Source organism: Macaca thibetana, chromosome 15, assembly GCF_024542745.1.
Source record: "Macaca thibetana thibetana isolate TM-01 chromosome 15, ASM2454274v1, whole genome shotgun sequence".
Lineage (NCBI taxonomy): Eukaryota > Metazoa > Chordata > Mammalia > Primates > Cercopithecidae > Macaca > Macaca thibetana.
This window is the reverse complement of record NC_065592.1, coordinates 74,356,597-74,374,824: the sequence shown is the minus strand read 5'-3', so window position 1 is coordinate 74,374,824 and position 18,228 is coordinate 74,356,597. Positions and strand designations below refer to the sequence as shown.

At 39.5% G+C, this 18,228-nt stretch overlaps 1 protein-coding gene across 1 annotated transcript; it reads left to right on the top strand.

The window, feature by feature from the left end:
- Positions 1-2,261: 2,261 nt before the first annotated feature.
- On the top strand, positions 2,262-4,803 carry TPD52L3 (TPD52 like 3). The gene has a single exon (XM_050761711.1). The coding sequence runs from the start codon at positions 2,343-2,345 to the stop codon at positions 3,078-3,080; it is 738 nt and encodes a 245-aa protein (XP_050617668.1). The 5' UTR covers positions 2,262-2,342; the 3' UTR covers positions 3,081-4,803.
- Positions 4,804-18,228: the final 13,425 nt, after the last annotated feature.

The following is an 18,228-nucleotide window of genomic DNA, read 5'->3' as shown; positions in this document are numbered from 1 at the left end:
TTCCCAAGACTGATGTCCAGAATGGTGTTTCCCAGGTTTTCTTCTAGGATTCTTATAGTGTGAGGTTTACATTTAAATCTTTAATCCATCTTGAGTTAGCTTTTGTATATGGTGAAAGATAGGAGTCCAGTTTTATTCTTTATATGGCTAGCCACCTATCTCAGCATGATTTATTGAATCAGGAATCCTTTCCCCACTGCTTATTTTTGTTGACTTTGTCAAATATCAGATGGTTATAGGTGTGTGGCTTTATTTCTGAGTCTCTATTCTGAGTCTCTGTTCCACTGGTCTATGTGTCTGCTCCATTGATCTATTTGTACCAGTACCACGCTGTTTTGATTACTGCAGCATGCTTCCAGCTTTGTTCTTTTTGCTTAGGGTTGCTTTGGCTGTTTAGGCTCTTTTTTGGTTCCATATGAATTTTAGAATAGTTTTTTTTCTAGTTCCGTGAAAAATAACATTGATAATTTGAAAGGAATGGCACTGAATCCACAGATTGCTTTGCACAGTATGGCAATTTTAACAATTTTGATTCTTCTAATCCATGAGCATGTAATGTTTTCCATTAGTTTGTATCATCTATGATTTCTTTTGGCAGTGTTTTGTAGGTCTCCTTGTAGAGATCTTTCATCTCATTGGTTAGATGTAGTCTGAGGTATTTAATTTTTTTGTGGCTATTGTAAATGAGATTGCATTCTTTATTTGGTTCTCAGCTTGAACATTATTGATATATAGAAATGCTACTGATTTTATATCCTGAAACTTTACTGAAGTCATTTATCAGTTTCAGGAGCCTTTTGGTAGAGCCTTTGGGGTTTTCTAGATATGGAATCATATCATCTGCAAAATGAAATAATTCCACTTCTTCTTTTCCTATTTGAATGAGAGGGTATGTCTTGATGTGGGATCTGGAAACCAAGTATCTGAAAAGTTCAGTTTTGCTATGAGAAAAAAACCATTACTCTATCAAAATGAATCAAGGCTTAATAAAATATTTCATATTTTACATTGAAGGATGAGGAAGCATATAAAGAAAATAGGCATCAAGGTTGGTGGCTGAAATAATGCAGAGAAGTAAAATCAAGTGCAAGTTCAGATTTGGTGACTTGGAGTCTCAACTTTGAATAGAGAATGTATGTTCCATATTATGTAGCATAATTCAGGGATTTCTTTACCCTTTAGTCTCAGGTTTGAAAGAGGAGTTCTGATTCAGAGTCTGGGAGTGTTCCTGAAGCCACCAGTGTTTCTACAGGCAATGGAGGAAAAGCCTAGCCTTCAGAACAAATTGGTTTTTAGGGAGCCCTTGCTGCCCTTTTCACGCCTTTAAACACACAGCCAAATCCCCCATCAGCCTTCACGTTTACAACAAGAACAATTCTCATTTTTTAACTTAGGGAAACACACCACTCAGGACAAGACAATAATAAACACTACTAAATTATGTGAAAGGGTTATAGAACATAAACTCAAAGGAGGGCTGAAGTTGGTTTGAATGCATAGCTAGATGCTTCATTGTAGCCACATAGGCATGAGTAGGGCAAACTGCTGAAATTTGCTGAGGATCAAATTATGCTCCACAAGATCATGCTCGCAAGAACCACCAGAATATCCAACAAAATCACTAGAATCTAAGACTTGCTCAAGAATATTTCTCTGAGAATAGGCAGACATAGAATGAGTTAAGTGAAGCCAGACCACAACACCTCACTGGATTAATGTCCTGATTTTTCCATTGCATAAGTTTACTCTGGGCAAAATTAGAGTTGGGGGGAGGTTAGGGTGGGAGGTTGGAGGGGAAGAGTGGATCCACACTCTGATAGATCCTATTTAACTAGTTTTACTTTACTGTGCAGACTACCTCCCACAACTGGTAACCTTGAATGTGGGCAGACATGCTTCCAGAAATGTGAGTGGAGGCAGGGGGGAATAAAGAAAATGCAACTACAAAATTGAAAACTCATACTAGCACAATGATGTTTAAATGATTTTCAAGTGCTGGAAAACCGCTGGTGTGGAAAAGAGTTGCCTGACGCTTTGGCTTGAAGGCCAGGGCTTGTCACTTACCGCGTCAGGAGAAATTTCTCTCCTTTCGACAATAATCTCTGCACTGCCTACCTCATGAGGTCCTTGCGATGCCAAGATGCCGCCAGTGTGGGCTGCGCCTCAGCTGAGCACAGATTCTGCAGCCTCGCACTTTGGACGGGAAGTCCCACCTCCGCAACCCTGACCTGACCGGCTACCCACCCCCACCACCCGGAAGTGAACACCACGAGCTAGCGCGTCTACTTCACAGGCCAGGCCATCAACTCAACTGCCAAGGGGTCCATTGTACCAGCTGGGTCATGGATCTCTCCCGCCTGAAATCTGACTCCACCCACCAAAAGTCTGAGCCTGCAGGCCTAGATTTCGACTCTGCTGGCCAAGATTATTTCTCTGCAGCCCAAGAATTCGACTCTTTCTACCAAGAATTGAACCTAGACTCTCTTAATGAAGATCTTCTTTCCCAGTTCATGCCACATGCCAGGACAGAGACCTCTGTGGGCACATATGAATCCCACTCGACTTCTGAACTGGAGGATCTGACAGAGCCTGAGCAAAGAGAGCTCAAAGCCAAACTCACTAAATTGGAGGCTGAAATTGTAACCCTACGCCACGTACTAGCAGCCAAAGATAGACGCTGTGGGAAGCTCAAGAGGAAGTTAGGCTTCACAGCTTTGGTAGGGCTGAGACAGAATCTATCCAAGAGCTGGCTTGATGTTCAGGTCTCCAACACCTATGTGGAACAGAAGGTGTCAGCTGCTCTGTCCACCATGGGCACTGCCCTCTGCAGGAAGCTTGGAGGCATAAAGAAGTCGGCCACATTCAGATCTTTTGAAGGTCTGATGGGGACAATCAAGTCCAAAGTGGCACGGGGCAAAGAGCTTGGCCCTGACTGTCTTTCTTCTGCAGAGGGTGGAGATGATCCGCTCTCAGTTTTGGGGAGTGGGGAAGACCCACTCCAGATTCCGGGGAGTGGGAATGATCCACTCCCAGTTCTGGAGAATGAGGATGACCAGCTCTGCTTTCTGGAACCAGAATGAGCCCCCTTGGTAACCTTGCCTGGTACTAAACCAGGGCAAGAACCCCCTTCCCTCATTACATTTGCAACTCTGCCCAACAAAAACAAGCAAGTAAACCACAATGGTAAAGTGGTTAATTCCGGAAATTGACAGGATCCAGTTTTGAGAAAAGAACATAGATATTTGCTGCTCTTAAGATAGAGAACCCAAAGTTTTGTACCTGGTTATTTTGCACTTAAGTTTATAGACGAAATGTGTCATTATATTAGCTTTCCTGAGACTGTATCTAATGGACAAGTCAGTGACTCCAGAGGGGTCTTAGCCAAAGCCCAAGCTCTCTTTTGGAAAACTAGTCTATTAGAAAGCCAAAGTAGATTTCTGTTTAAGCTTGAAAGAGGTATGAAGTAATCTGTAGTTTTTTGGTTTTTGTTTTTTTCCCTTCCTCATTTCCTTCCTTCCATCAGTCTCAGACAAAGTCACCTTGAAAGCTCCACCTGGCCTACAACTTTTATTTAAAAAGATAATCAAGAAAACTTCATCTTCTCTGAGACCCAGAAAAAGAGAGGAAAATAGTAATAGTGCACTTAATGTTACATTATTAATACAGGTTTTGTAAAACTTGTTTGTTTTCAAAGCTCTGGACTAAGCAAAACAACAGCATCAGTTTAGGAAATTGTTACTACTTTGCACACAAACTGAAATTGCAACTTTGCCTTGTGCTTTATTTACAATTTCTTTATATATCAAAATGAGTGTTTTAAAGTTTAACCCTTGAAGCAGCATGTCTTTGCCATAGCAGCACTTCACTTAAAAGGAAGAAATTGCTTCTCTGGCAGTATTCCTAGTTAGTTACCACCTCCAGCTGAGGGGCTGGAGGAAAACAGGTATAGCCAAATTCAAGAAAGATACACCCCTGTCTCAAGGAACATTTTAAAAAGAATGTCTGTCCCCTGTGAGCTGGCTGTTATGTCTTTGAATGGACCTAACTATACATTTTTGCTCTTAACTCTGCCCTTCTTTTTAGGTAACCCTAAATGAGAAGGAAGCAGAATATAACCCTCTGGAGAGCTCAAGACAGTAGGAACCTGGACTGTGTTTGTTTCAATTTTCTGATATCTGATTTTCACAGGAATATACATTTTTTTTGTTTTCCTTTTCCATTTCCAAAATGCCAAGATCTGGGAGCCTCTTTCATTCCTCTAGTCACACTGCCTGCGATAGAAGTTAGTGTCTTATTGGCTGTGGGCAGAGACTAGGACTCTTATTTGCTTGGGTACATTTCAGTAACCTCTCACTGCCTAAAATAGTAGTCCCTCCAGCCTAAGAAGATGATTCTGTTTTGTTGACTCTTGAATGCTCCCCCAACATTCCTTTGGTTTTCCTATAAGCAAAACCAAATACCACTATAAATATAAAAGCATTTGGTAAACTGTAAAGTTACTCATGTATCCCAACCCTCTACATTTCTGAAGACAAAATTTTGCTTGGATTAAAAGAAGATGTTTTACTATTTTGCATGTTTGATTTTTAATTTGTTGTGTTTATCAACCAAAATGGCTTTGTATGCTGAAGAACAAGAGGCGAGCCTGCAGCATACAAGAAATGAAAGTAGTCCAACAGGCAAAGGCTTTGACATATTTCAGGAAAGCTTGTGTTAGGGACAATCTCAGACTATTATCATGGGCCAAACCTGAGAGATGTTATATTTTCTTTAATAATTTCTAAAATAGTAGTAAGTTTCCCCCAATAAATTCTCAACTCTGTAAAAGTAGTAAAGTACATATTTATTTTTGTTGATTATTGTCCATTTCTGGCTTAGGATAGATCTTCAATAAACACATGTTAAATCAAGGAAGGAATTAACATCATATACTTCAGACATCAAATATTGAATCTAAGAGATTATCAACAACATGAACTTGTTGACAAGTTCCTTTTGCTTTTAAACAAAAATATATTGTTTATTCAAAGCCTATCTGAGATCCTACTATGTATCAAGAGCTGTCCCAGGTTCTCAAGGCATAGAAGTAAATTAGACATTGTATGTGCTCTCTAGAAACACTCAGACTTTCAAATCATTATAATTCAGTGAGTGCTAAAATAGAGCTGTGTGCCAGATATAAAAGAAGTCCTGAGGAAGGGGTGTTCAACTCTGTCTTGGTAGGTCAGTAAAGCCTTTAGAGAGACAGAAAGTCTTAGAGGACCAGGAGAAGTTTGCAGACAGACAAGAATAGAATATTCCAGACAACATCCAGAGGAACTGAGTCACAAAGGAATGTATAAGAATGGCATATTCTAGGAACTAACAGTACATCACTGCGGCTAGAGAGGAAGGGGAAATGGTGTTACATGAGTAAGAAAAAATAAGCAGGGGGCAAAAATCATAAGTAGTCTTACATACTACCTTAGATATTAATATTTAAGCCTTTAGGAAATGGGAGGCATTGAAGCACTTAAGTAAAAAAGTAACTATCAAATTTTTGTTTTAGATTACTCTGGTCATCAGAGAAATAGATTAAGTATTAAAGAGGTAGAATCAGACTTAGGAACCAACTGCATGAGGTCGGGAGAGGGGGATAAATTTGCAAGATAATAAGGCTGTAGCATTGAAAAGGCCTGATATTATTGAAACTGGAGTTGCACATTCATTTTGCTTTGGCTTTTTTGTATCAGTGGTCATGGGCACCAAATAAAATGCTTCCATGAACATTTGGATTCTGGCTCTAAAGTTTCCTCGAGATTTCTTTTTTCCACCTGCTTCTACCCTTCCTATGTATTGGCTTTCTTCATCCTCTACCCTGTCTGCCTTCATAACTTGATCATCTCCACTCATCTAGGCCTATTTGGATTTTGTAGCCCAGCTTAAGTCTATTTAACTTGGCCAATTCAGGATGCAATTTTCAATAGTTCCTAGAATATGTGTACACCCAAAGATTCACATCCCTAGGTTTCGCTCAATACCTGAGAACTACCAGATGGGAATGACACTGAAACAAAATTTCCTGAGGCCCTCAGTTTTCTGGGACTTTAATTGCCCATATGAGTGAAGGGATTAGGATAGAAAATTGAGACAAGATGACACGGCCTTGATGTTTATGTCTTCCCACCCCAAATTCATAGGTTGAAATCCTAACCACAGGGTGATGGTATTGGGAGATGAGGCCTTTTGGGAAGTGATTAGCCCTCATAAATGGCTTATCAACAAGCCAAAGGGAGCTTGTTTGCCCTTTTCACCATGGGAAAACACAGTGAGAAGGCACCATTAATAACCCTGGAAATAGGCCTTCACCAGACACTGAATCTACAGATAACTTGATCCACCTCCAGAAAAATAAGAGATAAATTTCTGTCAAGCTACCCAGTTTATAGCAGCCCAGATGACTAAGACACAAGAATTGAAAGTTATGCTTCCCAGAGATAACACTTTCCATGCTGCTGGCAAGGATGATGATAGAATACCAATCCCTATGTTCATTACTATCATACATGTCCCGGAAAAATACTAGCATCGCTCCCAAAGAAATTCGCCAGCATTTTCTAGAGGCTCCTCTGCTTTCTGATTCATCAAAATGCCAAGTTCCATATTTGAAAGAAAGTACTTTTATTACATGCTCTACTCTTAATGGCTTGTGTGGACTACAGAGAGGTGATTAGCAATCACTGATCCAGAACTGTGCAGGTTTCCTGATAGTGGCAGGCAATGTGCTTGATGGCTCCACCTATCAAGGGGACAATGATGGCACAGGTTGATTCTGCTAAGGATTTGCATCTGGGCACAGAATTTCAGTTTCTTGCCTGTGGACTGTAATGTAAGGAAAAAGGATGAGCATCACTCTATTGAAACAACTGTGGAAAGAGGATTCCAGAAGGATGACAGAGTGGGAAGCACAAGGAACCTGTCTCTCTACTTAGATAACAATTGAGCTGGCAAATCAGTGTGATGTAACAATTTTGGAACATTAGAATATACTGAAGGCTTGCAACTTCCAGGGGAAGGCTTGAACAATAAATTGTAGTTAATTTCAGTACTCTGAACACAGTACCATCTACCCATTCCCAGTCCCAGCCCTGTAACTGGTAAATGTGCATATGTTTCTGGAACAACCTGTACATAGCTTGTGAGAGCCAGGGTTGGCAAAAAGGACCCTGTCTTCCAAATAGTAGAGATCTGTGCTCTGATCAATCATTGATTGCTGCTTCTGCTCACAGAGGTACAGACAGAGGTGGGCAGCCATTGTTGTTGTACCTAGCCCCACTGTGGCAATCACCTCCCTACTAGCTGAAGTGACTTCTAAGGGACTTAAAGGGCCAGTGCTCTTTTTTCTCCCCTTCATTTTTCTCTTTTTCCTCTTTTGGGAGCCAGACATTCAAAAACAACTGCATATATGGGAGAAATTAGAAAGTGATTGTGCATGTCCAGGAAAAAGCTCAGGAAATACCTGAGAAGACCTTAAATTTATATTTCAGGTTAATCCTTGGAACAGAGATAGCCTACAACAATAAAAAATAATAACAATCAACAAAAACAATACCAAAAAAACATTAAATTCTGGGAAATTAGGGGAATCTAATTACCAGAGTTACCACGTTACTAGATTCAAAAGTCCAGTTTTCAAAAAAAATCAGAAGGCATACAAAGAACAGGAAAGTATGGTCCATTTAAAGAATAAAAATAAACCACATGTCCTGAAAAAAAACACATGGCAGATACAGTAGACAAATACCTTAAAAATAGCTTAAAGATGCTCATAGAACTAAAGGGAGATGTGGAGAAAAGAAAATTATGCATGAACAAAATGGAAATATAAATAAAGATACAGAAAACCTAAGGAGAGAAAAAAAAATTCTGGAGTTAAGAAGAACAATAATTGAAATGAAAAATTCACTGGAGGGATTCAAAAGCAGATTTGAGCAGACAGAAGAAAGAACTAGTGAATCTGAGAAAATGAAATTAAAATTATTAAGTCTGAAGAACAGAAGGAAAAAAAAAAATTGAAGAAAAGTCAATAGAGCCTAAGGGACTTATAGGACACTATCAAGCAGACCAACAAATACAATGTGAGAATTCCAAAAGGAAAAGAAAGAGAGAGAGAAATGAGCAGAGAGTATATTTAAAGAAATAATGGTGGAAAACTTTACAAATTTGAGGAAAGATGTAAATATAAACATCCAAGAAGCTTAACAAACTCCAAGAAAAATGAACTGACAGAGACTCATACAAAAACACACTATAATCAAACTTTGAAAGACAAAGACAAAGAAAGAATCTTGAAATCAGAAAGAGAAAAGCAATTCATCACACGCAAGAGATACTCAATGAGATCATCAGCAGATTTTTCATCAAAAACTTTAAGGCCAGAAGGCAGTGGTTCAATATATTCAAAATGCTAAAAGTAAAAAAAGCAAAACTGTTGTCCAAGAATCCTATATTTGGCAAAACCGTCCTTTAAAAGTGAGGGAGAAATTAAGACATTTCCAGATAAGCAAAAGCTGAGTTAGCTCATTACACTAGACCTGTGGCTGTAACTCATAACCACATGAAGAAATGAAGATATTAATAAAGGTAAATACAGAGGCACTTATAAAAGCCAGTGGTTTTACAAATTCATCAGCTAATGGTTTGTAACTCCACTTTTTGTTTTCTATACAATTTAAGAGATTAATACATTTAAAAACATATTAATCTAAAAGTTAGCATTATTGTAACTTTGCTTTGTAACTCCACATTTTATTTTCAAATAATTTGAGAGACTAATGCATTTAAAGAAAGTATTCATTTACATTTTTGGACACACAACGTTTAATAACGTAATCTTATGACATTAACAATCAAAAGAGGTGAGGGCAGAGCTATAAAGGAGCAAAGATTTTGTATGTTACTCAAGTTAAGATGGTATAAATTCAGAGTGTTATAACTTTTTGTTTTATTTTGTTTGTTTGTTTGTTTTTCGAGATGGAGTCTTGCTTTGTTGCCCAGGCTGGAGTGCAGCGGCGTGATCTCGGCTCACTGCAAGCTCCGCCTCCTGGGTTCATACCATTCTCTCACCTCAGCCTCCCGATTAACTGGATCTACAGATGCCCACCACGACACCTGGCTAATTTTGTTTTTGTATTTTTAGTAGAGACGGGGTTTCACCATGTTAGCCAGGATGGTCTCGATCTCCTGACCTTACAATCCACCCGCCTCAGCCTCCCAAAGTGCTGGGATTACAGGTGTGAGTCACTGTGCCCAGCCTAGAGTGTTATAACTTTAAATATAAAATGTAATTCCCATGGCAACCTTAAAGAAAATAGCTGTAGAATGTACACAAAAAAAATGAGAAAGGAATTTAAATATTTCACTACAAAAATGAACTAAACACAAAAGAAGACAATAATGCAGGAAACAAAAGGTAAATAAGATGCACGGCATAGCCGGGCGCGGTGGCTCACGCCTGTAATCCCAGCACTTTGGGAGGCCGAGGCGGGCGGATCACAAGGTCAGGAGATCGAGACCACGGTGAAACCCCGTCTCTACTAAAAATACAAAAAAAATTAGCCGGGCGCGGTTGTGGGCGCCTGTAGTCCCAGCTACTCAGGAGGCTGAGGCAGGAGAATGGCGTGAACCCGGGAGGCGGAGCTTGCAGTGAGCCGAGATCACGCCACTGCACTCCAGCCTGGGCGACAGAGCGAGATTCCGTCTCAAAAAAAAAAAAAAAAAAAAAAAAAAAGATGCACGGCATATAAAAAACATGTAACAAAATGAACGAATTAAATTCCTCCTTATCAGTAATTACTTTAAATGTAAATGGAGTAAACTCTCTAATCAAAAGACACAGATTGCCAGAATGCATAAAAATACATGATCTAGAGAGATTCTAAGATGGCCAAATAGGAACAGCTCCAGTCTGCAGCTCCAAGCATGAGCAACACTGAAGACCGGTGATTTCTGCATTTCCAACTGAGGTACCGGGTTCATCTCACTGGGCTTGTCAGATAGTGGGTGCAGTCCATGGAGCAGGGCAGGGCATCACCTCACCCGGGAAGCACAAGGGGTCAGGGAATTCCCTTTCCTAGCAAAGGGAAGCCATGAGAGATGGTACCTGGAAAATTGGGACACTCCCACCCTAATACTGCACTTTTCCAACAGCCTTAGCAAAGAGCACATCAGGAGATTACATCCCACGCCTGGCTCAGAGGGTCCCAGGCCCACAGAGCCTTGATCACTGCTAGCACAGCAGTCTGAGATCAAACTGCAAGGCAGCAGCGAGGCTGGGGGAGGGGCATCCGCCATTGCTGAGGCTTGAGTAGGTAAACAAAGTGGCCGGGAAGCTCAAACTGGGTGGAGCCCACCACAGCTCAAGGAGGCCTGCCTGCCTCTGTAGACTCCACCTCTGGGGGCAGGGCATAGCTGAACAAAAGGCAGCAGAAACTTCTGCAGACTTAAATGTCCCTGTCTGACAGCTTTAAAAAGAGTAGAGGTTCTCCCAGCACAGAGATTGAGATCTGAGAACGGACAGACTGCCTCCTCAATTGGGTCCCTGACTCCAGAGTAGCCTAACTAGGAGACACCTCCCAGTAGGGGCTGACTGACACCTCATACAGCCAGGTGCCCCTCTGAGACAAAGCTTCCAGAGGAAGGATCAGGCAGCAACATCTGCCGTTCTGCAATATTTGCAGTTCTGCAGCCTCTGCTGGTGATACCCAGGCAAACAGCATCTGGAATGGACCTCTAGCAAACTCCAAAAGACCTGCAGCTGAGGGTCCTGACTGTTAGAAGGAAAACTAACAAACAGAAAGGACATCCACACCAAAACCCCATCTGTACATCACCATCATCAAAGACCAATGGTAAATAAAACCACAAAGATGGGGAGAAACCAGAGCAGAAAAGCTGAAAATTCTAAAAATCAGAGCACATCTTCTCCTCCAAAGGAACATAGCTCAAAGGGACAAAGCTGGATGGAGGATGACTTTGACGAGTTGAGAGAAGGCGGCTTCAGATGATCGGTAATAACAAACTTCTCTGAGCTAAAGGAGCATATTCAAACTCATCACAAAGAAGCTAAAAACCTTGAAAAAAGATTAGACAAATGGCTAACTAGAATAAACAGTGTAGATAAGTCCTTAAATGACCTGATGGAGCTGAAAACCATGGCATGAGAACTATGTGACAAATGCATAAGCTTCAGTAGCCGATTTGATTAAGTGGAAGAAAGGGTATCAGTGATTGAAGATCAAATGAATGAAATGAAGCAAGAAGAGAAGTTTAGAGAAAAAAGATTAAAAAGAAATGAACAAAGCCTCCGAGAAATATGGGACTATGTGAGAAGACCAAATCTACATCTGATTGGTGTACCTGAAAGTGACAGGGAGAATGGAACCAAGTTGGAAAACACTATTCAGGATATTATCCAGAAGAACTTCCCCAACCTAGCAAGGCAGGCCAACGTTCAAATTCAGGAAATACAGAGAACGCCACAAAGATACTCCTCGAGAAGAGCAACTCCAAGACACATAATTGTCAGATTCACCAAAGTTGAAATGAAGGAAAAAATGTTAAGGGCAGCCCGAGAGAAAGGTCGGGTTACCCACAGAGGGAAACCCATCAGACTAACAGCGGATCTCTTGGCAGAAACTCTACAAGCCAGAAGAGAGTGGGGGTCAATATTCAACATTCTTAAAGAAAAGAATTTTCAGCCCACAATTTCATATCCAGCCAAACTAAGCTTGATAAGTGAAGGAGAAATAAAATCCTTTACAGACAAACAAATGCTGAGAGATTTTGTCACCACCAGGCCTGCCTTACAAGAGCTCCTGAAGGAAGCACTAAACATGGAAAGGAACAACCAGTACCACCCACTGCAAAAACATGCCAAATTGTAAAGACCATCAATGCTAGGAAGAAACTACGTCAACTAACAAGCGAAATAACCAGCTAACATCATAATGACAGGATCAAATTCACACATAACAATATTAACCTTAAATGTAAATGGGCTAAATGCTCCTATTAAAAGACAGACTGGCAAACTAGATAAAGAATCAAGATCCATCAGTGTGCTGTATTCAGAAGACCCATCTCACATGCAGAGACACACATAGGGTCAAAATAAAGGGATGGAGGAAGATCTACCAAACAAATGGAAAACAGAAAAACCAAGGGTTGCAATCCTAGTCTCTGGTAAAACAGACTTTAAACCAACAAAGATCAAAAGAAACAAAGAAGGCCATTACATAATGGTAAAGGGATCAATTCAACAAGAAGAGCTAACTATCCTAAATATATATGCACCCAATACAAGAGCACCCAGATTCATAAAGCAAGTCTTTAGAGACTTACAAAGAGACTTAGACTCCCACACAATAATAATGGGAAACTTTAACACCCCACTGTCAATATTAGACAGATCAATGAGACAGAAAGTTAACGAGGATTTCCAGGAATTGAACTCAACTCTGCACCAAGCGGACCTAATAGACATCTACAGAACTCTCCACCCCAAATCAACAGAATATACATTCTTCTCAGTACCACATCACAGTTATTCCAAAATTGACCACATAGTTGGAAGTAAAGCACTCCTCAGCAAATGTAAAAGAACAGAAATTAAAACTGTCTCTCAGACCACAGTGCAATCAAACTAGAACTCAGGATTAAGAAACTCACTCAAAACCGCTCAACTACATGGAAAATATATACCATGGAATACTACGCAGTCATAAAAAAGGAGGAGTTCGTGTCCTTTGTAGGGACATGGATGAAGCTAGAAACCATCATTCTGAGCAAACTATTGCAAGGACAGAAAACCAAACACTGCATGTTCTCACTCATAGGTGGGAATTGAACAATGAGAACACTTGGTCATGGGGCAGGGAACATCACACACTGGGGCCTGTCATGGGGTTGGGGGAGGGGAAGGGATAACATTAGGAGATATACCTAATGTAAATGACGAGTTAATGGGTGCAGCACACCAACATGGCACATGTATACATATGTAACAAACCTGCACGTTGTGCACATGTTCGCTAGAACTTGAAGTATAATAATAAAAAAAAATACTTGATCTAAGCAAGATGGCTCACTAGAAGCCCTAGTGCTTGTCCTCCTCACAAAGACAGCCAGAACAACAAATAAGCTATATTTTAACAAAAATAATGGAGAGAGAGAGCAGAAGTACACCAGAGGAATAACAGAAACTTGGGATGGCCATATAAAGAATACAAGAAAATGCCAGGATTGAACCATCTCATTCCCCAACTGGAATCAGCTGGGAACAAGGAGGAACTTCTTCCTACAGTGAGGAAATAAAGCAAGAAATTCCCAGCAGCCCCCATCAACTCCTTGGACACCTACAGACCTCAGCACTGGAGTCCTCTGGAGTCCTCACAGACACTAAACCCAGCTAAGGGAGATTCCTGGAGTCCACATAGCTGTGTTCTTCCCAGAGAAGGAGCAGACACTGTGGCTCACACAGCTACTGCACTATACTATCTTAGTATTGGTACTATGGTTGGAGTGTGTCTTGCTCTGGGGTTGAGTAGCCAAGGTTCCCTTTCAGCTCTGAGGCTAAGCCACCACTAAACCACCCCATCCCAGTGGCCTGACACACTCAAGCCAAGATGCAAGCTGCTGTTATACCCTTTTCCACAGAACCAAGCAGAGGTGGAGCCACTCTACCTACCCCTACCACTGCCCCCTTGGGCTGGAGCTAAAGTAGTACTCTGCTTCGTGGGAAAATGATACCTTGGCAACGCAGGTCAGTCATACCTCCCCAGTGCCTAAGTTGAATCAGTGCTCTGCATTCCAGGAAATGGTGCCTTGGTTGCTCAGAGTAGTCGTGACCCCAGTATCTAACCTGAAGTGGTACCCTGCATCCAGGGAAATAGCACTTGGGCTGCCCAGAACAATCACACACAACCAGGCCTGAGTTGAAGTGGCATGTTGCTCCCTGAAGAATCAATACCCTGGATCAAGTTGAGCAGTTGTGTTAGGGCTGAGCTGACATAATAAAGAGGGTCATTATATAATGATAATGGGCTCAATCCAGCAAGAGGAGTATATAACAATTCTAAATATACCTGCACCCAATACTGGAGCACCTAGATATATAAAGCAAATATTATTAGATCTAAGGGGAGAGATAGACTCCAACACAATAATTGGAGACTTCAACACCCTGCTCTCAGCATTGAACAGATAATCTAGAAAATCAGCAAAGAAACATTGAATTTAAGCTGTACTGTAGACCAATGTCTAACAGACATTTACAGAACATTTAACCCAACAGCTGCAGAATACAAATCATTTTCATCAGCATATAGACCACTCTCCAGGATAAATTACATGTTAGACTATAAAACAAGAGGACTCAATATATTTAAAAGAATTTAAATCATATTAAGTATGTTTTCTGATCATAAGGGAGTACAAATAGAAATTAATAAAAAGAGAAACTTTTTAAATCATACCAATACATGGAAATTAAGCAGCATGTTCCTGAATAATTAACTGGTCAATAAAGAAATTAAGAAGGAAATTTAAAAATTTGTTGAAACAAATGAAAATAGAAACAACATACCAAGACCTATAAGATGCAGAAAAAGCAGGATTAAGAAGTAAATTTATAGCAATAAATGCCTACATCAAAAAATAGAAAGCTTTCAAATAAGCAACATAGCAATGCATTTCAACAAACTAGAAAAGTGAGACCGAACTAAACCTAAAGTGAGAAAGAAAGAAATAAGATCAAAGCACAAATAAAACTGAGACCAAAAAAAGTATCAATGAAACAAAAAGCTGGTTTTTAAAAAAAGATAAAATTAGTAAAGTTCCACAAGTTAGACTAATCACGAAAAGAGAAAAGATCCAAATAATAAAAATCAGAAACATAAAAAAGGAGACATTACAACTGATACCACAGAAGTAAAGTCTCCTATCAAAGAAAAACCCAGGACCCAGTGGCTTCACTGCTGAACTCTACCAAACATTTAAAGAACTAATTACCAATTCTTCTCAAAGTCTTCCAGAAAATTGAGGAGGATAGAATTCTTCCAAACTCATTCTATGAGGCCAGCATTGCCTTGATACCATAACTAGACAGTAACGTAACAAAAAAAGAAAACTATAAGCCAATATCCTGATGAAGACAGATGTAAAAATCCTCAACAAAATACTAGCAAACCAAATCTAGTAGCACATTAAAAAGATAATTCACTATGATCAAGTAAGATTTATCCAAGGGATGCAAGGATAATTCAACATATGGAAATCGATAAACGCAATACATCAGATTAACAGACCCAAAAACAAAAACCATATAATCATTTCAATAGATGCTCAAAAAGCATTTGATAAAATTCAACATCCCTTTATGATAAAAACCGACAACAAACTTCGTATAGGAGAAACATACCTCAAAATAATAAAGGCCATATATGGCAAACCCAAAGCTAACATCACACCTAATTGGGAAAAATTAAAAGCCTTTCTCCTAAGATCAGGAATAACACAAGGTTTCCTATTTTCACCACTTTTACTAGACATAATACTGGAAGTCTGAGTCACAGCAATTAGGGAAAATAAAGAAATAATGCACATCCAAATTGGAAAGGAAGAAGTCTAATTGTTCTTATTTGCAGACACCATGAACTTCTGTGTAAAGAAACCTAAAAGCACCACCAAAAAAACTCTTAGAACCGATCAACAAATTCAGTAAATTTGCAAGATACAGAATCAACATTAAAAAATCAGTAATGTCTCTATCCACCAACAGAGAACTATCAGACAAAGAAATCAAAAAAGCAATCCCAATTACAATCACTACCAAAAAATACCTTAAAAAATTAACTAAGGAGGTAAAAATATTTATAAGAAGAACTATAAAGCACAATGAAAGAAATTGAAGAGGACACACAAAATGAAGAGACACTCTTTCTTTTTAAAAATAGAAAAAAAAAAAAACTAAAATATGCATGGAACCACAGAAGATCCTGAACAGCCATCCTGAGCAAAAAGAATAAAGTTGAAACCAGGCATAGTGGCTCAAACCTGTAATCTCAGTGCTTTGGGAGGCCAAGGCAGGAGTATTGCTTAAGGCCAGGAGTTCAAGGCCAGCCTGGGCAATATAGCAAGACCCCATCTGTATGAAAAAGAAAAAAGAAAAAAATGAACAAACCTGGAGGCATCACACAACCAGACTTCAAAATATACTATAAAGCTATAATAACCAAAATAGGATAGTACTGGCATAAGAACAGACATATAGACCAGTGGAACAGAATAGAAAACCCAGAAATAAATCCATGTATTTAAAACCAACTATTTTTTTTTCTTTTTCTTTTTCTTTTCTTTTTGAGTCAAAGTCTCACTCTATTACCTAGGCTGGAGTGCAGTGGAAGGATCATAGCTTACTACAGACTTGAACTCCTGAGCTCAAATGATCCTCCCACCCCAACCTCCTAAGTAGCTGGATTACAGGCACAGGCCACCATACCTAGCTAATTTTTTGTTGGCTTTTTTTTTCTTTTAGAGAGAGGTTTTGCTATGTGAACCAAGCTGTTCTCCAACTCCTGACCTCAAGCAATCCTCTTGTGTTGGCCTCCCAAAGTTCTGGAATTACAGTTGTAAGCCACCATGCCCAGCCTGCCAATTGATTTTTGACAAAGAAACCAAAATCACTGATAGAGAAAGGGATGGTCTTGTCAACAAATAGTGCTGGGAAACTGGATATCCACAAAGAGAACAATAAAACCAGGCCAGGCATGATGGCTCACACCTGTAGTCCCAGCACTTTGGGAGGCCAAGGCAAGCAGATCACTTGAGCCCAGAAGTTCATGACCAGCCTGGGCAACATGGTGAAACCCTGTCTCTACAAAAAATTAGCCAGGCATGGTAGCACAAGCCTGTAATCCCAGCTACTCAGGAGGCTGAGGTGGGAAGATCACCTGGGCCTGGGAGGCAGAGGTTTCAGTGAGCTGAGATCATGCCACTGCACTCCAGCCTGAGTGACATAGTGAGACCCTGTCTCAAAAAAAAAAGAAAAAGAAAAAAGCAAAAGCAAACCAGACCCCTATCTCTCACCATGTACAAAAATCAACTCAAAATGGATTAAAGACTTATGACCTGAAACTATGAAACTAGTAGAATGAAATATAGGGGAAATACGTCAGACATTGGTCTGAGCAAATATTTCATGTTGAAGACCTCAAAAGTACAGGTAACAAAGACAAAATAGACGAATCACATTATACCAAACTAACATAGCAAGAGAAACAATCAACAGAGTGAAGAGACAACATACAGAAAACTTGGAGAAAACATTTACAAACTAGTCATCTGACAAGGGATTAATATCCAGAAAATACAAGGAACTAAAACAAGTCAGCAGCAAAAATACCAAATAAACCAATTTTTAACTGGTCAAATGAACTGAATAGACATTTATCAAAAGGAGATATATAACAAATTGCCCACAGGTATGTGAAAAAAAATGCTCAACATCACTAATCATCAGGTAAATACAAACAAAATCACAATGAAATATCATCTCATCCCAATTTGAATGATTATTTTTTTAAAATGCTGTTGAAGATTCAGAGTAAGGAGAACCAAAAAGAAACCAAAATCACTGATAGAGAAAGGGTTTGATATAACTATATTAATCCACATTCCCACCAACAGTGGATTGTGGGAATGTGGATTAATATAGTTATATCAAAAACAGTATAAATTATCCTCAAAAAACTAAAAATAGAACTACCATATGATCCAGCAATCCCACTATTGGATACATATCCAAAGGAAACAAAATTAGTATGTTGAAGAGATATCTGCACTTCTAGGTTTACTGCAGCACTATTCACAATAGCCAAGTTATTGTATCAACATAGGTGTCTACCAACAGATGAATGGATAATGAAAATATGGTATATACACACAATGAGATATTATTTAGCCAGTATCTTTAAAAAGCACAAAATTCTTTCTTTCATGGCAATATGAATGAGTTTGGATGGGATAGCATTATGTTAAATAAAATAAGCTAAGCCCAGAAATATAAACGTGACATGTTATCACTCATATGTGGAAGCTAAAAAAGTTGATGTTATAGAAGTAGAGAATAGAATATTGGTTACTGGAGGCAGAGAAGGATAGGAGAGAGGGAAGGATAGACAAAGGTTGATT

What these genes read in the sequence shown, in the direction of transcription:
- TPD52L3 (XM_050761711.1), top strand. Translation starts at nt 2,343, where the DNA reads ATGGATCTCTCCCGCCTGAAATCTGACTCCACCCACCAAAAGTCTGAG.